The 15709-nt window shown below is 35.0% G+C and overlaps 2 protein-coding genes across 2 annotated transcripts; one reads left to right on the top strand and one right to left on the bottom strand.

Moving 5' to 3' along the window:
- The first annotated feature begins 5002 nt into the window (after positions 1 to 5002).
- Positions 5003 to 6412, top strand: LOC114283383 (pathogenesis-related thaumatin-like protein 3.5). The gene is made up of 2 exons (XM_028226185.2): positions 5003 to 5107; positions 5252 to 6412. The coding sequence occupies exons 1-2, from the start codon at positions 5062 to 5064 to the stop codon at positions 5911 to 5913; spliced, it is 708 nt and encodes a 235-aa protein (XP_028081986.1). The 5' UTR covers positions 5003 to 5061; the 3' UTR covers positions 5914 to 6412.
- A 2671-nt stretch (positions 6413 to 9083) lies between these two features.
- On the bottom strand, positions 9084 to 10286 carry LOC114283388 (uncharacterized). The gene has a single exon (XM_082913163.1). It carries the CDS (start codon positions 10284 to 10286, stop codon positions 9084 to 9086), a length of 1203 nt encoding a protein of 400 aa, XP_082769289.1.
- Between the last annotated feature and the right edge of the window lie 5423 nt (positions 10287 to 15709).

Here is a 15709-nt window from a genome sequence, read left to right as displayed (position 1 = left end):
CCTAAACACCTTCGAGACCTTTGTCACTTAGAACTATCTTGGAACCCCGTTGGTTGACCTCCATCTTCACCCTGGCATATTGGCCGAGATGTCACCATCTAGGCCGAGGTGCGCGTCGCCTAGGCCGAGATGTGCATCATCTGGGCCGAGATGTAATATCTAGGCGTTCTAGATCCTTGACCCTTGCATGAGTGGTTTTGTTCCTGGAATGGTATGACCTAGACCGAGGTGTGGCACATCTAGGCCAAGGTGCGGCACAGTTTAGTCAAGTGTTGTCCTTCCAAGCCGATGTCATTGTTACCCTGCTTGCCGAAGCTTTGCCCTTAGCCGAGATCATCACTTGCCGGAGTACTCTTGTTGTTTAGCTTGTTGAGTACACCTTGTCTTGGTCTTGTCTTGTCAAGTCAGTCACCTTTTCGAGTAGAACCTATCAGCCGATGCCACGTGTCCCAACAGAGGGATTAAGTCAGTGATTGTCGTGAGAAACATATCATTTGCATCAAGTCTTGCCTTTTAGAGAGAGAAACTCTAGGAAGAAGAAGGAGGAGTTTGAGCAAGAGAGAGAGTGAACTTCCAAGCTTGATCGTCGGAGCTTGAGCCATTAGATTCGAGTTTTGAGGTTAGAATCTTAACCTATTCTTGTTGTTCTTGTTGATCATCTAGCTGCATTGCATGATCAAACCTGTTCTACACGCCATTCATCGATTTAAAGTTGGTTTTAGAAAGAGAAAACGGTTTTCATGTGTTTTTGTTTTTGAAGAAAAGCCTCGTTTGATCCGAAAGTTTGCATTAAAGCTTATGTTTTTGTGTTTGTTTTGATAAGATCCTTGAGTGTGGGTACCCAGGTCCATGTTTTTGAATTCATAGCTTGAAATCTCAACTTTTGTAATAGCAAGTTTTGATCTTTGCGTTCATCTTCTTCATACTCATGTTCTTCATGTTTATCAAGATGGAAACCCAGATTTTCCCGACTTCGCTTTTGAATGTGGCCATCGAGGCTACACCTCGGCAAGGAGGTGTGAGACCTCGGCCTAGACTTGGTAGTTGCCCAGCGTGTTTTTCCAAAGATAAGAAACTGTGTTTCGATTTGATTGACTTAGTTTTGAAGAATGCCGAGGTCATTTGCATGTAAGCTAGACTTGTTTTGAGTAATGCATTCAATAGACTTTGCCATGTATTATAGGACTTGGACTTGCCTTGACCCCGACGTTTGAAGAACTAGGTGAGTGGTATTTTTGATAAAGCTATGTTATAAATGTTTTGATGAGTTTTGCTTTGCTTTGTTTTTGAAAGGTATTTGTTAAGCATGAATGATTGTCCTTAGTTTTGTATCTCGTATTATACTTGCTCGAATGACCTTCTCGGAAAGTCCCTTGTGCTGGAGGACTCTAAACTTTCGTAGCACATCTTGTTTGAAAAGTCCCTTGTGCTGGAGGACTCTAAACTTTCGCAGCACATCTCGTTCGAAAGTCCCTTGTGCTGGAGGACTCTAAACTTTCGCAGCACCTCTCGTTTTAGAAGTCCCTTGTCAGTACATCTTGTCTTGAAAGTCCCTTATGCTGGAGGACTCTAAACTTTCGCAGCACTCTCGTATTAAAAGGCTACGGGCCTTTGTAACATAGGTCCCTTGTGCTAGAGGACTCTAAACTTTCGTAGCACCCTTGTTTGAGACGTCTCTCTTACCTTGTCTTGTTTTGCCACTGACGGTTTACCGTGTGGATATGTTTTCCGGAATGTTATCGTTTGTAATATGTTGATGCTAGTAAACACCCCTTGAAGCTTTGAAGATTTGTTAGATGGGCGAGGACCATCCCTTATTATTTAAAGTTTTTGACTTGTATTGTTTGAGAGGGCTTCGGCTGTTATTCATGTAAACTCTTTATTATTTATACCATTCACTGAGTATCCAAGCTCACCCTCTCTATATATATGTAGGTGATGAGCAAGAAGGCGGTGACGCCTAGATGTGATTCTAGAGCTTCTTTTGGGATTTTGATTATGTCGGCTTAACCTGTAATTACGTCGGCAGTCTTGAAAATTATGCTTCTCGATTTGTAGTACTTGTATGTTCATACGTCGGCTTGAGAAGCCTTTTGATTAAGATGTGTGTTTTGTATACATGTTATGTCGGCAGTGAGGATGTCGGCAATCCTGAAGATTTTGCTTCTAGCTGTATTTCACGTATTTTGTTCATGTCGGCTTATGAAGCCCTTTTGTTAATATGCAAGATGTAATTTGTACTTTGCTTCGTTTGTAATTGAGTTGTAACCCATCTGCAGATGATTGCTATTTCATTTAACTTATGCACAGCTTTTATGGACTAATCTGATTGTATGAATCGCTTCCGTACTCGTGAGCCCCCTATATTTATACTCTGTTGTGTGTGAAATTTTGAAAGTTGGCCTTCGGTAATCTCAGATTACTGGCCATCACGGCACCAAACTACTAGGGGCGGTTTGGGGTCGTGACAGTAACGGTATCGATTGCGGAGTATTAATATCGGTAGTATCGGTCGGTATGTATCGGAAATCGGAAATCGGGAATCGAGCGTCACGGCAATGAAATTTTAAAAATTATTTCACAAGTTTTTCAGCTTTTTGTTTCTTGTACCGGTCTGAACCGATGAGTATCGGCCAGTCGCGGCTTGTGTAACAGTTACAAACTGTTACGTACCGGAACTCAGCCGATTCTCCTACAATTTTCGATCTCAACGCTATACCGGCTTGTATCCGTCGCGGTGCTCCATTTTTCTAATATGAACCAGCCGGTATATAGCGCATCAGCCAGTTTTTAGAACTATGCTCCTAAATGATGGTAGATGACAACGATTAGCGACGTGGATAGTGAGGAAAGAGCAATAAGATGGTTGAAGTGGTTGTAGTGAATCTGATATATTTTGGGAAAGCCACTTCCGCCAGTAATGATTGATGGAGTTAAGAAGGCCATAGATCTTGATTGGCCTGTTGTGTTTATCTATGTGTATCTCAGATCTCTGATGATCTCAAATCTCAAATATGAAGAATTACATACTGATCTCATCATCGTCTCTCAAGAATAAACATAGAACAGAGATAGATTTTTAACATATAGATTTATTGTTGTTGTTAGATTTTCAAAGGATACATTTTTTATTGTTATTGAACAAATAATAAAATTGGGGTAGATAGATTTAAAAATATAAATGAGAAAATTGAACATATAATAAAGTTTGGACAGATATATGAACAGATAAAGGGAAAAGTTGAACAGATAGTTAAAAATTTTGAACACATAGAAAAAAAAAATTGAACAGATAAATAAAAATTGAACAGGTAGTCAAAAAATGTCAATAGATATATTAAGGGGTAAAATTGAAAACAAAATATCCTCCAAAACCAACCGAATGACTATTCACCAAACTATTTCAAAAAATGTAGACTTCTCATCAACAAAAAAATATTCACTGAACTTAATATCTTATACCCTCCTTAGTTTGGACTTTTTAACAATTTATTCTTCTTGTTTTGGCAGATAAATCCTTATCTCCATGGTATATTTTAAATGTTTATACAAATAATTCTTTTATTTCACTATGTACTCAAAAGTGTATATATGTGTATATATATATATATATGATTTAAATAAATGTACTTTTTAACTTTTTATAAAAAGATGTACAGAAAAGTAGAGAGGTGATGTGACTCAAAAAAGATAAAAAGATAAAAAGTGTGCTTATATAGCACACACAAATAAAAACTTTGGTATGGGTCACCCAAGATAAATTGAATATGATTCACCTATTTCAAATCCTAAATGTATATTTTAATATATATATATATATATATATATATATATATATATATATATAATACATACATAGTAGTTTGTTTGGATCCACGTAATTCACTATTTCAATTATCTAAATCATTCATTTTGCAAGGCTCTTCATGCATATTTTTCATATAAAAAATTAAATCAATTCAATAATCGTAATCTATTTAATTTATGAATGGTCTATTTTCAAAATTAAACTTGCTGCTTATTTTTTTTTATTCTATTTTTTTTTTTTTAGACAAATATGATAAAGTAAATAGATTACGATAATCAAATCGACTTAATTTTATATATAGATAATATGCACGAATTCCAATAATCAAAATAGGACCGTTGGTCCAATAGACCTAACCAACAGCTCCATTCCAAATCTTGGAGGTGTAACTAATTCACTTAATTGAATTTCTAATTAATTATAATTAGTTGGGTTTGAAAGTATTAAGACTTATAGTCATAATAGAGTTAATAGTTACACTTTGATCCAAAATTGCGTGAAGATTTTTTTTATTATATTTGGACTATAAAGGACAAAGTACCCCAGTCTCAAACTATAAACAGGTAAATTAAATCTTATTCATATATATATTATGTAACATGCTTATATTTTTTTCATAGAGCAGTATTCACTACAACAATTTACACATTTAGCGACTGAATTTGACGACTAAAAAGAATTTAGTTGTCAAAAGTCGTACAATAGGCGACTAAAAATTAAATTGGTTGGCGTTATTTTAGGTTTTAACTACTAAAATTTGTTAGTCACGGTATATTATTTATTGGCAACTAAAAAATAATTTAGTCATTAAATATGCCACAATAAGCGCCTAAATATTTTATTAAAAGACCACTGAGGTTGGTGGCCTCATGGATAACGCATTATTCCGATCGAAAATTAAGGTCTATTGGATACTTCGGTGATGAGTCTCTTCCTATGAGTTAGGTTAAATCTAACCGGCAACTAATTATCCTAGGACTAGAGCTTACAAATGTTATGATATCCCCACAAAACACACTTTTTTTTTTTCTTTCTGTTCAAATATATATATATATATATATATTATATTAAAAATTTGATAAAATACAATGTAGGACCCACACTTATATAGGACCATTCAAAGGTTGTGCAAGTCAACTCCCACCCTTATATATACCCTTTCTCTCTACTTGTTGAATACTCCAATCCATTACAACACTCACAAAAGTGGAAACATCATCACTCTTACAATCCCTTCAATCAATTCATCATTCATGGCATTTTGGCATTTTTGCCTTTTCCTACTTCTCAATTTCTTAGGTATAACTACACTTCCATAACTAAAGCCATTTCATTTACAATCTTAACATTCTTGCTTGGCTTCTATTTATTTATTTCCAAGATTAGACGTAATCACTAATGTTGTTGTTGTTGCATTTTATTTATTTATTTATTTTTCCGTAGGAGCCAATGCAGCTGTTTTTACATTGCAAAACCGATGCAGGACAACAATCTGGCCCGGCATCCTAGGAGGAGCCGGAAAACCACCACTAATGAATGGTGGGTTCCAGTTAAATCCAGGGCAAACCATAAATGTCAATGTCCCGACAGGGTGGTCAGGCCGGGTTTGGGGTCGAAGTGGATGCTCATTTGATAATTCTGGCAAAGGAAACTGCGCCACCGGTGACTGTGGAGGCGTGTTGCAATGTGGTGGTGCTGGTGGTGTACCACCAGCTACACTTGCTGAGTTCACCCTAGACAGCCCACTCGATTTCTATGATGTTAGTCTTGTCGATGGATTTAACATCCCGGTATCAATATCCCCTTCTGGTGGATCAGGGAATTGTAAGTCAGTCAGATGTCTTTCCAACTTGAACCTACACTGTCCTTCTCCTTTACAGGTGACGAGAAGTGGGAGTGTTGTAGCGTGTAAGAGTGCGTGCTTGGCTTTTAACCAACCCCAGTATTGTTGTACTGGTGCTTACAATAGTCCCAACACATGCAAGCCAACAGATTACTCAAGATTGTTCAAGGCTGCTTGTCCTACAGCTTATAGCTACCCTTTTGACGATCGTACAAGCACTTTTACGTGCAAAGGAGCTAATTACTTGATCACCTTCTGTTAAATCTTTGTTTTTTAGACATGGAAATCGTAAGAACGAAACCGTTGTGGGTACCTAATTTATGAATCAATAAGACAAGTTTTAGCAGTTTTGCTAAAATAAAAAATTTCCAGATTGATAATTGTTTGTTTTGTGGTGGTTGTTATGAACAGATGGGGTGTTTACAATTTTTGGATTTGTGATTTGATTTGAGTCAAGGTGGTTAGGAGTTAGTTGGGTTTTAGGGCATAAAAGATAACATGAATCCAATCTGGTTCAAAGATAGTTTTGTGTTTTGGTGTTGTGTTGTCAAAGAGTGTGTAAGTAGTGATATTTTTTTTATTTTTTTTTTATTACAAAAAAAAACTGTGTAAAGTGTATTGTGTAAGTGTGTAAGTAGTGATATACCATTGTTAATTTTTTTTTTTTTATTAAAAAATTAGACAGACCATTTTTTGAGTTTGCTTTGCCTAGATATATTACTCTTGAGCATCTCCAATGGATGGCTAAATCAGCTGTCAAAGCCATAATATAGTAGCTTGGGCAATCTGGGCTTCTCCAGTGGCATGCTATAACAGCTGTCAAATTTGGCAACTGCTAAATCAAGTGTCAAACTTGGCAACTACTTTGGCAGCTGCCAAATCTGTCAAGTCATCCAAAATAAAACTGTTTTCTTTCTTCCCTCCTTCCCTCCTTCCCTTTCAGTTGGGATTTTCCAGAATGCATGAAGTTTTATATAAAAATATTGAACAAGAATGAACAAAACAGATTTCTCAAATAATTCATCAAAAAATGAACAAAATAGATTTCTCAAATAATTCATCAAAAATTGAACAAGAATGAACAAAACAAATTTCTCAAATAATATTGAACAAGAATAAACAAATTAGATTTATCAAATATTGAACAAGAATGAACAAAACTGTTTTCTTTCTCAGATTTCTCAAAATATTGAACAAGAATGAACAAAACAGATTTCATACCAAAATTCATCAATATTCAATAACATATTGAAAAAATTGAAGGAATACCAACATAAATAATCTGAAATTAATTTCTCAAATAATCCATTAAAATCTGAAATAATCCAAAGAAAAATACCTGGATTTGATGGGGGCTACGGCTTCGATCTGAAGAGGGTTAAAGATGAGGGTTGAAAAGGGTTAGAGAAGAGGGTTGAAGAGAGAAAACAATGGCATCCGAAGCTACAGTTTATCCGATCTGATCCGAAGCTGAAGTTTATCCGAAGCTCTGATTTTCACTCAGATCTGAAGCTCTGATCTGAAGCTCTGATCTTCACTCAGATCTTCACTCTGATCCGAAGCTCTCTCTCTCTCTCTCTGATCCGAAGCTCTCTCTCCCTCTGATCTTCACTCATCCGAAGTTTATCCAAAGCTCTCTCTCTGTCTTTGAAGTTTCCTCTAATCTTCCCACTGATCTTCACTCATCCGAAGCTCTCTCTCTCTCTCTCTCTCGAGTTTCGAAGCTCTCAAATTGTCAAGAGTAGATGTGCAAAAATTTTCTAACTTTATTGATTAAAAAATATATATATATATATATATATATATATATATCTACAACGGCTCTTTAGTGCTACTTTATTCAATAAAAAAAATTAAATAAAAACATAACTGAAACATGCCTACAACGGTTCTTTTTTATAAAAAAAACATATCTGCAACGGATATAAAAAAACGGCTCTTTTTTCCATAAATACAAACCTTCTCTTCTCTCTTTTTACTCAATTTCATTTCACAACAAACTTTGTAAATTACATTTTTATTTATATTTTCTTTACACAATCGGTATGGAAGGTTCATCAAAAATAAAGAGAGGAAAATCATTCACCATTGCTGAAGATATGGCACTTTGTAAAGCTTGGTGTCACATTTCTGAAGATCCAATTGTTGGCAATTCACAATCTTATACTCACTTTTGGGGGAGAATTTATGAAAATTATTGCTCCCTTCAGAATGATCAGTCAAGAACACAAGTTTCTATCCAATCTCGATGGGGTACAATCATGAAATGTTCTAACAAATTTCGTGGATGTTTAGCGCAAGTCGAAAATCTACACCCAAGTGGGATGTCTCAAGTTGATCTAGTAAGATTTCATCTTCATTTATTACGTTAGTTTTTATTTTATTTTATTTCGTCTCATATAAAAACTAAATAATTACTTAATTCAATATTGATACATATTTTATTTTATCTAGTAAGATCTCATATTTTATTTTATTTTATTGATACATACTTAATTCAGTATTGATACAGATGCTTCAAGCAAAACTTTTATACCATCAAGATGAAAAGAAACATTTTGCTTTTGAACATTGTTGGTAAATCTTGCAAAACAATATCAGGTGGCAAGATGTAACTCCTACGAATACGGTGAAGTCAAGGATACATACACCATTTTCCCCTGATTCAGCCCTCGATTCCCCTATAGATAATTGCATTTCTCTTGAAGATGACACCAGTCCAAGTGTTGGTAACAATCTAACTGTTTGTGAGGGCAGTGTCTCTGCAAGGAGTAAAAGGCCGATGGGTAGGAAATCTGCAAAAGAATTATTTCAGAAAAATCAAGTCGTTCAAGCTGAAGTTCAAAATATGAGCACACAATTGGACACATTTAACCAACACCTTGCTGAGAAGGAAAAGAAAAAAGATGAAAGAGAAGAAAAAAAGGATTCAAGCACTGCAGGAGACGAAAGAACTTGAGATGAAAAAACATGACTTCGAAATCAAAAGACAAGAACATGAGATGAAAAAGGGAGAACATATGATAATGACTACGGACATTTCTCATTTGGACCCTCAGATGAAAGCATATTACACAATGCGAAAAAATGAAATTTTCGCCAAGTGATCCTCAAATGTGAGCAGCCCAAATTTTTATTTCCCCCTACCTCCTAATGAATAATTACGGGATAAATGTTAGTCTTTATTTTTTGGGATAAATGTTAGTCTTTATTTGCAATGTAATTTTTATTTTGTAATGAAATTTCATGTTGTTTTAAGAAACATTTTTGAGTATTTTGTACTTCACAATGTAAAAAAAGACATTTTATGAAAACACATTAACTGACATTAAAAGACATTGTAAAATAAAAAGACATTAAATGAAGAACATTTTATTAGAATAAAAAGACATTAAATGACATTAACTGTCATTAAAAAGATAAAATGCAAACTTAATTTAACTCTCCAGCTCGGGACCACAAGTGTTCAGTTAGATCATTACGAATTACATTATGGGCTTCAATAGATCTAATCCTTTGCCGATTCAACATAAATTGAGCATACTCGTCATTCAGATCGCGTGACACTTGACAGCCCAAATTACTGGTATCAGTCTCAAGTTGTGCTGCACTGCGTTCATTTTCTGGAATATTACGCTCGTCTTCAATAATCATGTTGTGCAAAATAATGCACGTCTTCATGATGTAGTACAGATCCTCATCACTCCAACCTCTAGCTGGCACGCTGACAATATTAAATCGTGCTTGGAGCACTCCAAATGCCCTTTTGACATCTTTCCGACATGCCTCCTGCATCCTCTCAAATAGTTGTCTCTTTGCGCCTTGAGGTTGAGATATTGTTTTCACAATCGTTGCCCAACGAGGATAGATACCATCAGCAAGATAATACCCCATGGTGTATGCGTGATTATTGATGGTGTAGTTGGCAGTGGGGGCACGTCCTCTAGTTAATTCAGCAAATAAAGGCGACCTGTCAAGAACAGTAATGTCATTTAGAGAGCCAGGCATGCCAAAGAAAGCATGCCAAATCCACAAGTCATAGGAGGCAACTCCCTCGAGTACAACTGTTGGTTTGTGATAGTGTCCAGTGTAAGCACCGGCTTGGGCACTTGGACATTTATCCCAACGCCAGTGCATATAATCCAAACTCCCTAACATTCCAGGAAACCTGCGTTGCTCTCCCTCTTGCAATAATCTGGCAACATCTGCTTCATTTGGAGATCTTAAGTAAACGGCTTCATAGGTAGCAACAATTGATCTGGTAAAAAAATTTAAGGTGGCAATTGCAGTACTTTCACCGATTCTAATGTACTCGTCTACAACATCAGTAGGTATGCCGTATTGGAGGATCCGAAGTGCTGCAGTCATCTTCTGTACACCGGATAATCCAGGAGCACCAGTGGCATCACGGGATTGGATGAAGTGCTCATTCACATGTTGAATATCATGTAAGATACTGACAAACAGTGACTGCCTCATTCGAAAACGTCTTCGGAAGTATTCTTCTGTATAGATAGGATTATCTGCAAAAAAATCTCTATAAATTTGTTCGTCACCTTTGACCCTCTCACGATTAATGTATCGACAACCACTTGTGGAACCAACACGTCTGGTTTGTTGGTTTAGGCTTAACATCTGTAGTCTTTGTTGTTGCGATGTGAATAGTTGCATCATGATGATATTATAGCGACCCCGGTCTTTTCCCATTTGATTATTGTATCCGGACTTAGGTTCCGTAGATTCTGTCATTGTATAGTTGTTGTTGTTGTCCCTTATTTTCTCATTTGGAGTTATAGGATGTGTTGGGCAGGTTTGTTTCAGGCTGGTTGGGTTTAGAAACCAAGTGTTGCTGTCCAGAATTTTGGATCTTCGCTCGAGCGAGGAGTTGGTCGCTCGAGCGAGCTGTTGTTTTTGGTTCTTCGCTCGAGCCGGGGTTTGGTCGCTCGAGCGAGAGTTTGCGTCTAGTATGGACCTGTAGCATTGCATTCTTGGCTCGAGCGAGCTTTTCTTTGCTCGAGCGAGGATTTTTTGTGTCTGGTCGCTCGAGCGACCAAGTCTTCGCTCGAGCGAGCCTGTCCAGTTTAATTAGACAGCAACGGGTTTTTAATCAGTTTTTCATCCTCTTTTTAGATTCCAAACCCTAAGGTCCGACTTCTCTCTCACCCTGCTCACCTTCTCTCTTAGATTTGATCCACTTAGGGTGTGTTTCTACCCTAGATCCTTCATTAAAAAGAGTGTGTGAGTCGAGGGCTTCGTTTTAATCTGAATTGTTGGTAGTTTGGAGCACTTTGGAGTTTGGGTCTTCATCTCCATCTTTTCTTTTGGGGCTATTTCTTCGAGGTAGGGATTTCCTACTCCATTCTATAAGTTTTGTTCTAAGTTTTGGTATTTTGATATGTTGGGGATACTTTGGTAATTTTGGGAAAAACCCTAGTTGTATTAATAAATTAATTTGTATAATTAGTTTAAGGGAATTTGGAAATTTGGTTAAATTCATGAAATTGAGGAATTCATGGATTAAATGGTGTAGTGGGATAATTTAAACCACTCGCCTATTGAATTGTTGTTATATTTATTTCCAGTCTAGAAATAACTGTTTTGGGCTATCGGTGGAGGATAGTCATGATTGTTGTAGACATTGCATGTGGATTAGGAATAACTGAAACTAATCACATTGGTTAAGTCATTAATTTTGACTATTGCATTAATACAGAAAATACGTGTATTGATTGAGCATTGCATTTGCATACATTGTTTTGTGTGGGAGGAGATAGGGGATGTACTCCACGGTTTAGGGGAAGATAGGGGATGGACCTCTAAACCGGATTTTGTTTGGGAGGAGATAGGGGATGGACTCCATTAGCATCACTTTTATGTGTGCTTATTTATATTGAAGTGTTTTTATTGATACAGCACTAAAATGTGTATCAAACTGGAAGTATGAAGTGTTTTGATTTGAGCCTGAGTCTCATCTGTTTGTTGACATGGGAAGAATGTGAATATATATATAGTTCACTGTTGTAAGTTTGGCCAGGTTCTGAGCCATATTGATAAAGTTGGAAAGTAAAACGTGTCTTAGACAATAGTATCATGAGACTGTAAAATGATGTAATTGATTATCTTGGTTAACCATATATTGAATGCTATTCCTTTAATCAATGCTTATATTTGGTTTAGTATATTTCTACTGGGCTGTGGCTCACCCTATATGGGAACATCATTTTCAGGTTCAGGTGATAAGCTACCACCAAGGACTTAGCTTGGAAGGACTTGGATTTTGAAGACTATTTTCAGTTATTTGCTTTTATTTGTTAGTACATGTAAACACACAAGCCTAGGGCTTTATCTGTATTTGAGTTAGAACTCATACTTTTGTGTCCAAGTGTTGGCTTGGAAAGATGTAAGCCTGTAGGGCAATTAATTTGATGTTACATGTAATGCTTTTGTTTAGTAAAACTCTGATGAATATTATAATGAATTGTTTCCTTTTTAACATTGCATGTTGATGTTATATATATTTAATGGGTTTATTTTTGAGGGCATTACAGATATCATCATCAGATGATGAAGATTCATCAAAATCTCCATTTAGTATGACTTTACTCAAATTGTTATTGTAGGTGGATGGGTGAGTGGCTGAATATGAGTTTTGAAGATATGAAAATGATAGGTAGGTGAATATGAAAATTGTAGAAAACCTTATGTTATATTTATAGAGAAAATTGTGGGTGGGTGAATGATGGATGGTTGTTGGGTGGGTGAATGAATAATGGGCGGTTGTTGGGTGGGTGGATGAATAATGGATGGTTGTTGGGTGAGTGAATGAATAATGGGTGGTTGTTGGGTGGGTGGATGTGAGTGAATGAATGTTGGGTTAATAATAGATGGTTGTTGGTGGTTGGTTGTTGGTGGGTAATTGGTGATTGTTTATTTTTTGTGTAGTTAAAAAAAAATTATTAAATATGTAGTGATATGTTTTTTGGTGGGGTGAATTAATCAAACAAATTTTTTTTTTTTTTCAGTTTTTCAATTTTTTTTAATTTTTTATATTTGTCTAGTTGGGAATAATATAAATATATAATTTTTTTAACAAACAGATAAAAAAATGTCACAAAAGATAAAAAATAAATAAAAATAAAATCACAAAAAACCTATATCCAAACAACACCTACAAACTTGGAGGGAAAGTTGGTTGAAATTTGCCAAAAATAACAAATGACCATTGGAGCACCATTGGAGCACCATTGCTATAATTTGGCAAAATAATACTATTCATTGTTGGAGATGAGTTTGATATAAAAATTTAAAACATTTTCTCTGCTAAACAATTGAGTTTGATTTAACTGTCAAATAATTTTTGTATATAATCATACTAGCAACGCACCATTGCACGGAAATTCTTTTAGAGAGAAAAAAAAAGTTAATATATATAATTTTTAGCTTAAGATATGTTTTAAATAATGATATTTAGAATTCACTTAAATCACTTATATTGCGATATTAGTTAAAGAGCCAATAATAATCATCCATGTGTATATTAATATTATAAATTCAAAATTATGAGAGAAATGAGTTGAAGTTTTCAACTTCAAAGATAAAACAATGTTTTGCTATATATAATAATAGATATAGATTTATCAAGTTAACACACAAGTTTAAGTTTTTTGCTCAAATTCTAATTTGAAATCATGTCAACTATTTTATTGGTCAAGACTCAACTCATGGATAAAAACTCTGACAGGTTTGATATTTATTTTGGACCAAAATATTTGGATTGAACAAGTTGTTTGACTATAATTAGCATTAGAAGATGAAGTGTATTTATAAATTTTAAATAATTTTTATTTTATTAAGTTATGTATAATTTATACTTATAATAATAACTTCTATACATTTTTTTTTTTTTTAAAAAAAAGAAGAAGAAGAAATATTTGGATGATCATATTTAATGCTATAATTGAATAACCATGTAACATGACACATTACCAGACTTTTGTTTTTTTAATGACCAGATATTCAGACCAGCTTATACGCACTTCGACTTCCCAGAGTTTAACCACATGTGTTTAAGTAGTATCAAATATGGTTATCATAGCATTATTATAATTTTGATTTTTTTTTTTTAATTCAATGATTCAAAAATTTCAAAATAAATAATAAAAATTTTATTTATATTTTTAATCTAAATATTTCAAATGAGATGTGGCTAAAATATAGATAAGATTATTAATAGGCTATCAAAATTTCAATTTAGATATATGGTTATATGGACCAATAGTTTTATGGCACATATATTTTTTAACTTTCAAAAATAAAAGAGAAATGCTAGACACTCATACTTTTAAATAGGAGTACAACTTGAGCGGTCTCAACTTGAGCCCAACCCAAAATTTTTTTAAGCCTTGGACAAAATATTTTAAAATTTGGTACGGACTAAAGCAAAAATGTAGAAGCCCGAATTAAATTTGAGCGGGTTTGGGCAAAGATATCAAACAGCTCGTGCAACCCGAAACATACACTGATATTTCATCTTCAACATACCAAAACCATTCCATTAATTCTGCTATAGATATAATTAGTAGCTTGGATCAAAAGAAAGTGAGTGTTATTCAATTTGAGAGGAAAATAAAGAGTTGTAGCTCTATCACCACATAAATCTCCCAAGAACACCATTGCAACTACAATTTCGAGATTTCAAATTGAGAATTGAGAACACACTTCCATACACTAGAGTGTAACCAAGAGGGAGTTTGTAAATCGAATCCTTCTTTGGAAAGAAAACTTTACACACTTTTCATTTTCTTTCATTTTTCTTCCATTTCCTTTCTTGTATTGCTTTTATTGTTTCAATTACATGTTATAAACCTGTTATAAGCTAATTGTAAGTGGTTAGTTAAGCCACATATACACTTTTCCGTTTGTTTTTCTAGTTTCTGGGCAAAACAGGGCACTTGGCCTGGCTTGAGTGGCCGATCGGCAGGTTTAGTGTACGGTCGGCAAGTTTTCTGGCCGACCAGCCACCCCTCTCTTGGATAGATTTCAGCAGCTTCCCAATATTGCACAGAACAATCTTCTGACTGTCTCCGAGACCCTACAAAGCTCCTATTTTTTTTTATTTATGTTAATTAGAGAGTGTTTGTGAGAATTTAACTTGTTGTAATTATTTTATTCGTCTCCTCCTTTATTCGGATTTGTAATATTCAAAGCGATGTAATAATTCTCCAACCCTGCTTCTTTTCTATCCCGTTCTTGTACGTGCTTTCCATATGCTGTGAATATGCATCTTGTATATGTTTGTCATCATATCCATGCTTTGCATCCACACTTTGCATCCATGCTTTATGCCTTATGATCTGGCTAAAATTGCATTTGTGAGTTTTATCGATTATTTTGTGATTTTGTGTGCTACCTCATGATTTGAGCTGTTTTATATGTCTTATACTTGAAGCCAGATTTGTAGTTGCATTTCATGACTGCATTAGGATCTTGTATATAGAAGCATGCATATTTTTACTAATTTTGTTTTTGTGCCTATTTGTGGGACGCCAGTAAATATGTAAGTTTTTATGCTTTAGCATCCCGCCTGTGTGTGATTCTCTACTATGTTTAGCATCCTACCTTGTGGTTATGTACTTATTTGATATAACTCTATGCATGCCTGTGGGTGAAGGTTGTGCTATTTAATTTGGAATAAAATTGATTTTCATGATTGTACCATTCAAAACATTTTCGAAATAATGAAATCAAATTGGACGGCACAGTCTACATTTGTTTTGCTTCACATAGTAATTTTTAGGGTTTATTAATAACTGGAATATGAACAAATAAAGTTAATAAAAATCATATCATGGTTAGTGAAGGCCAATCTTTTGATCGAGTGAGCGAGGGTGCTTAATTAATGACCTTCCCCCCTCATACCTGAGATTCTGAACCAAGCATCCTTAGTTACAACGAACTGTGGCCTTGGCACACAAGTCATGGTTTTTCTAATTCTTCCAAAATAAATATTAGGTGACGACTCTAAAATTTGATTACGCAATCCATTTCTAGAAAATGTT

This window comes from Camellia sinensis, chromosome 2, assembly GCF_055761805.1.
Source record: "Camellia sinensis isolate YWXY chromosome 2, ASM5576180v1, whole genome shotgun sequence".
In the NCBI taxonomy this organism is placed as follows: Eukaryota; Viridiplantae; Streptophyta; class Magnoliopsida; order Ericales; family Theaceae; genus Camellia; species Camellia sinensis.
Note: the sequence above shows the minus strand (reverse complement) of the source record. Positions and strands in the feature narration are given on the sequence as shown.

Coding starts and splice junctions, on each gene's coding strand:
- LOC114283383 (XM_028226185.2), top strand. CDS start 5,062: ATGGCATTTTGGCATTTTTGCCTTTTCCTACTTCTCAATTTCTTAG. Junction 5,108..5,251: donor CCTACTTCTCAATTTCTTAG/GTATAACTACAC, acceptor ATTTTTCCGTAG/GAGCCAATGCAGCTGTTTTT.
- LOC114283388 (XM_082913163.1), bottom strand. CDS start 10,286: ATGTTAAGCCTAAACCAACAAACCAGACGTGTTGGTTCCACAAGTGGT.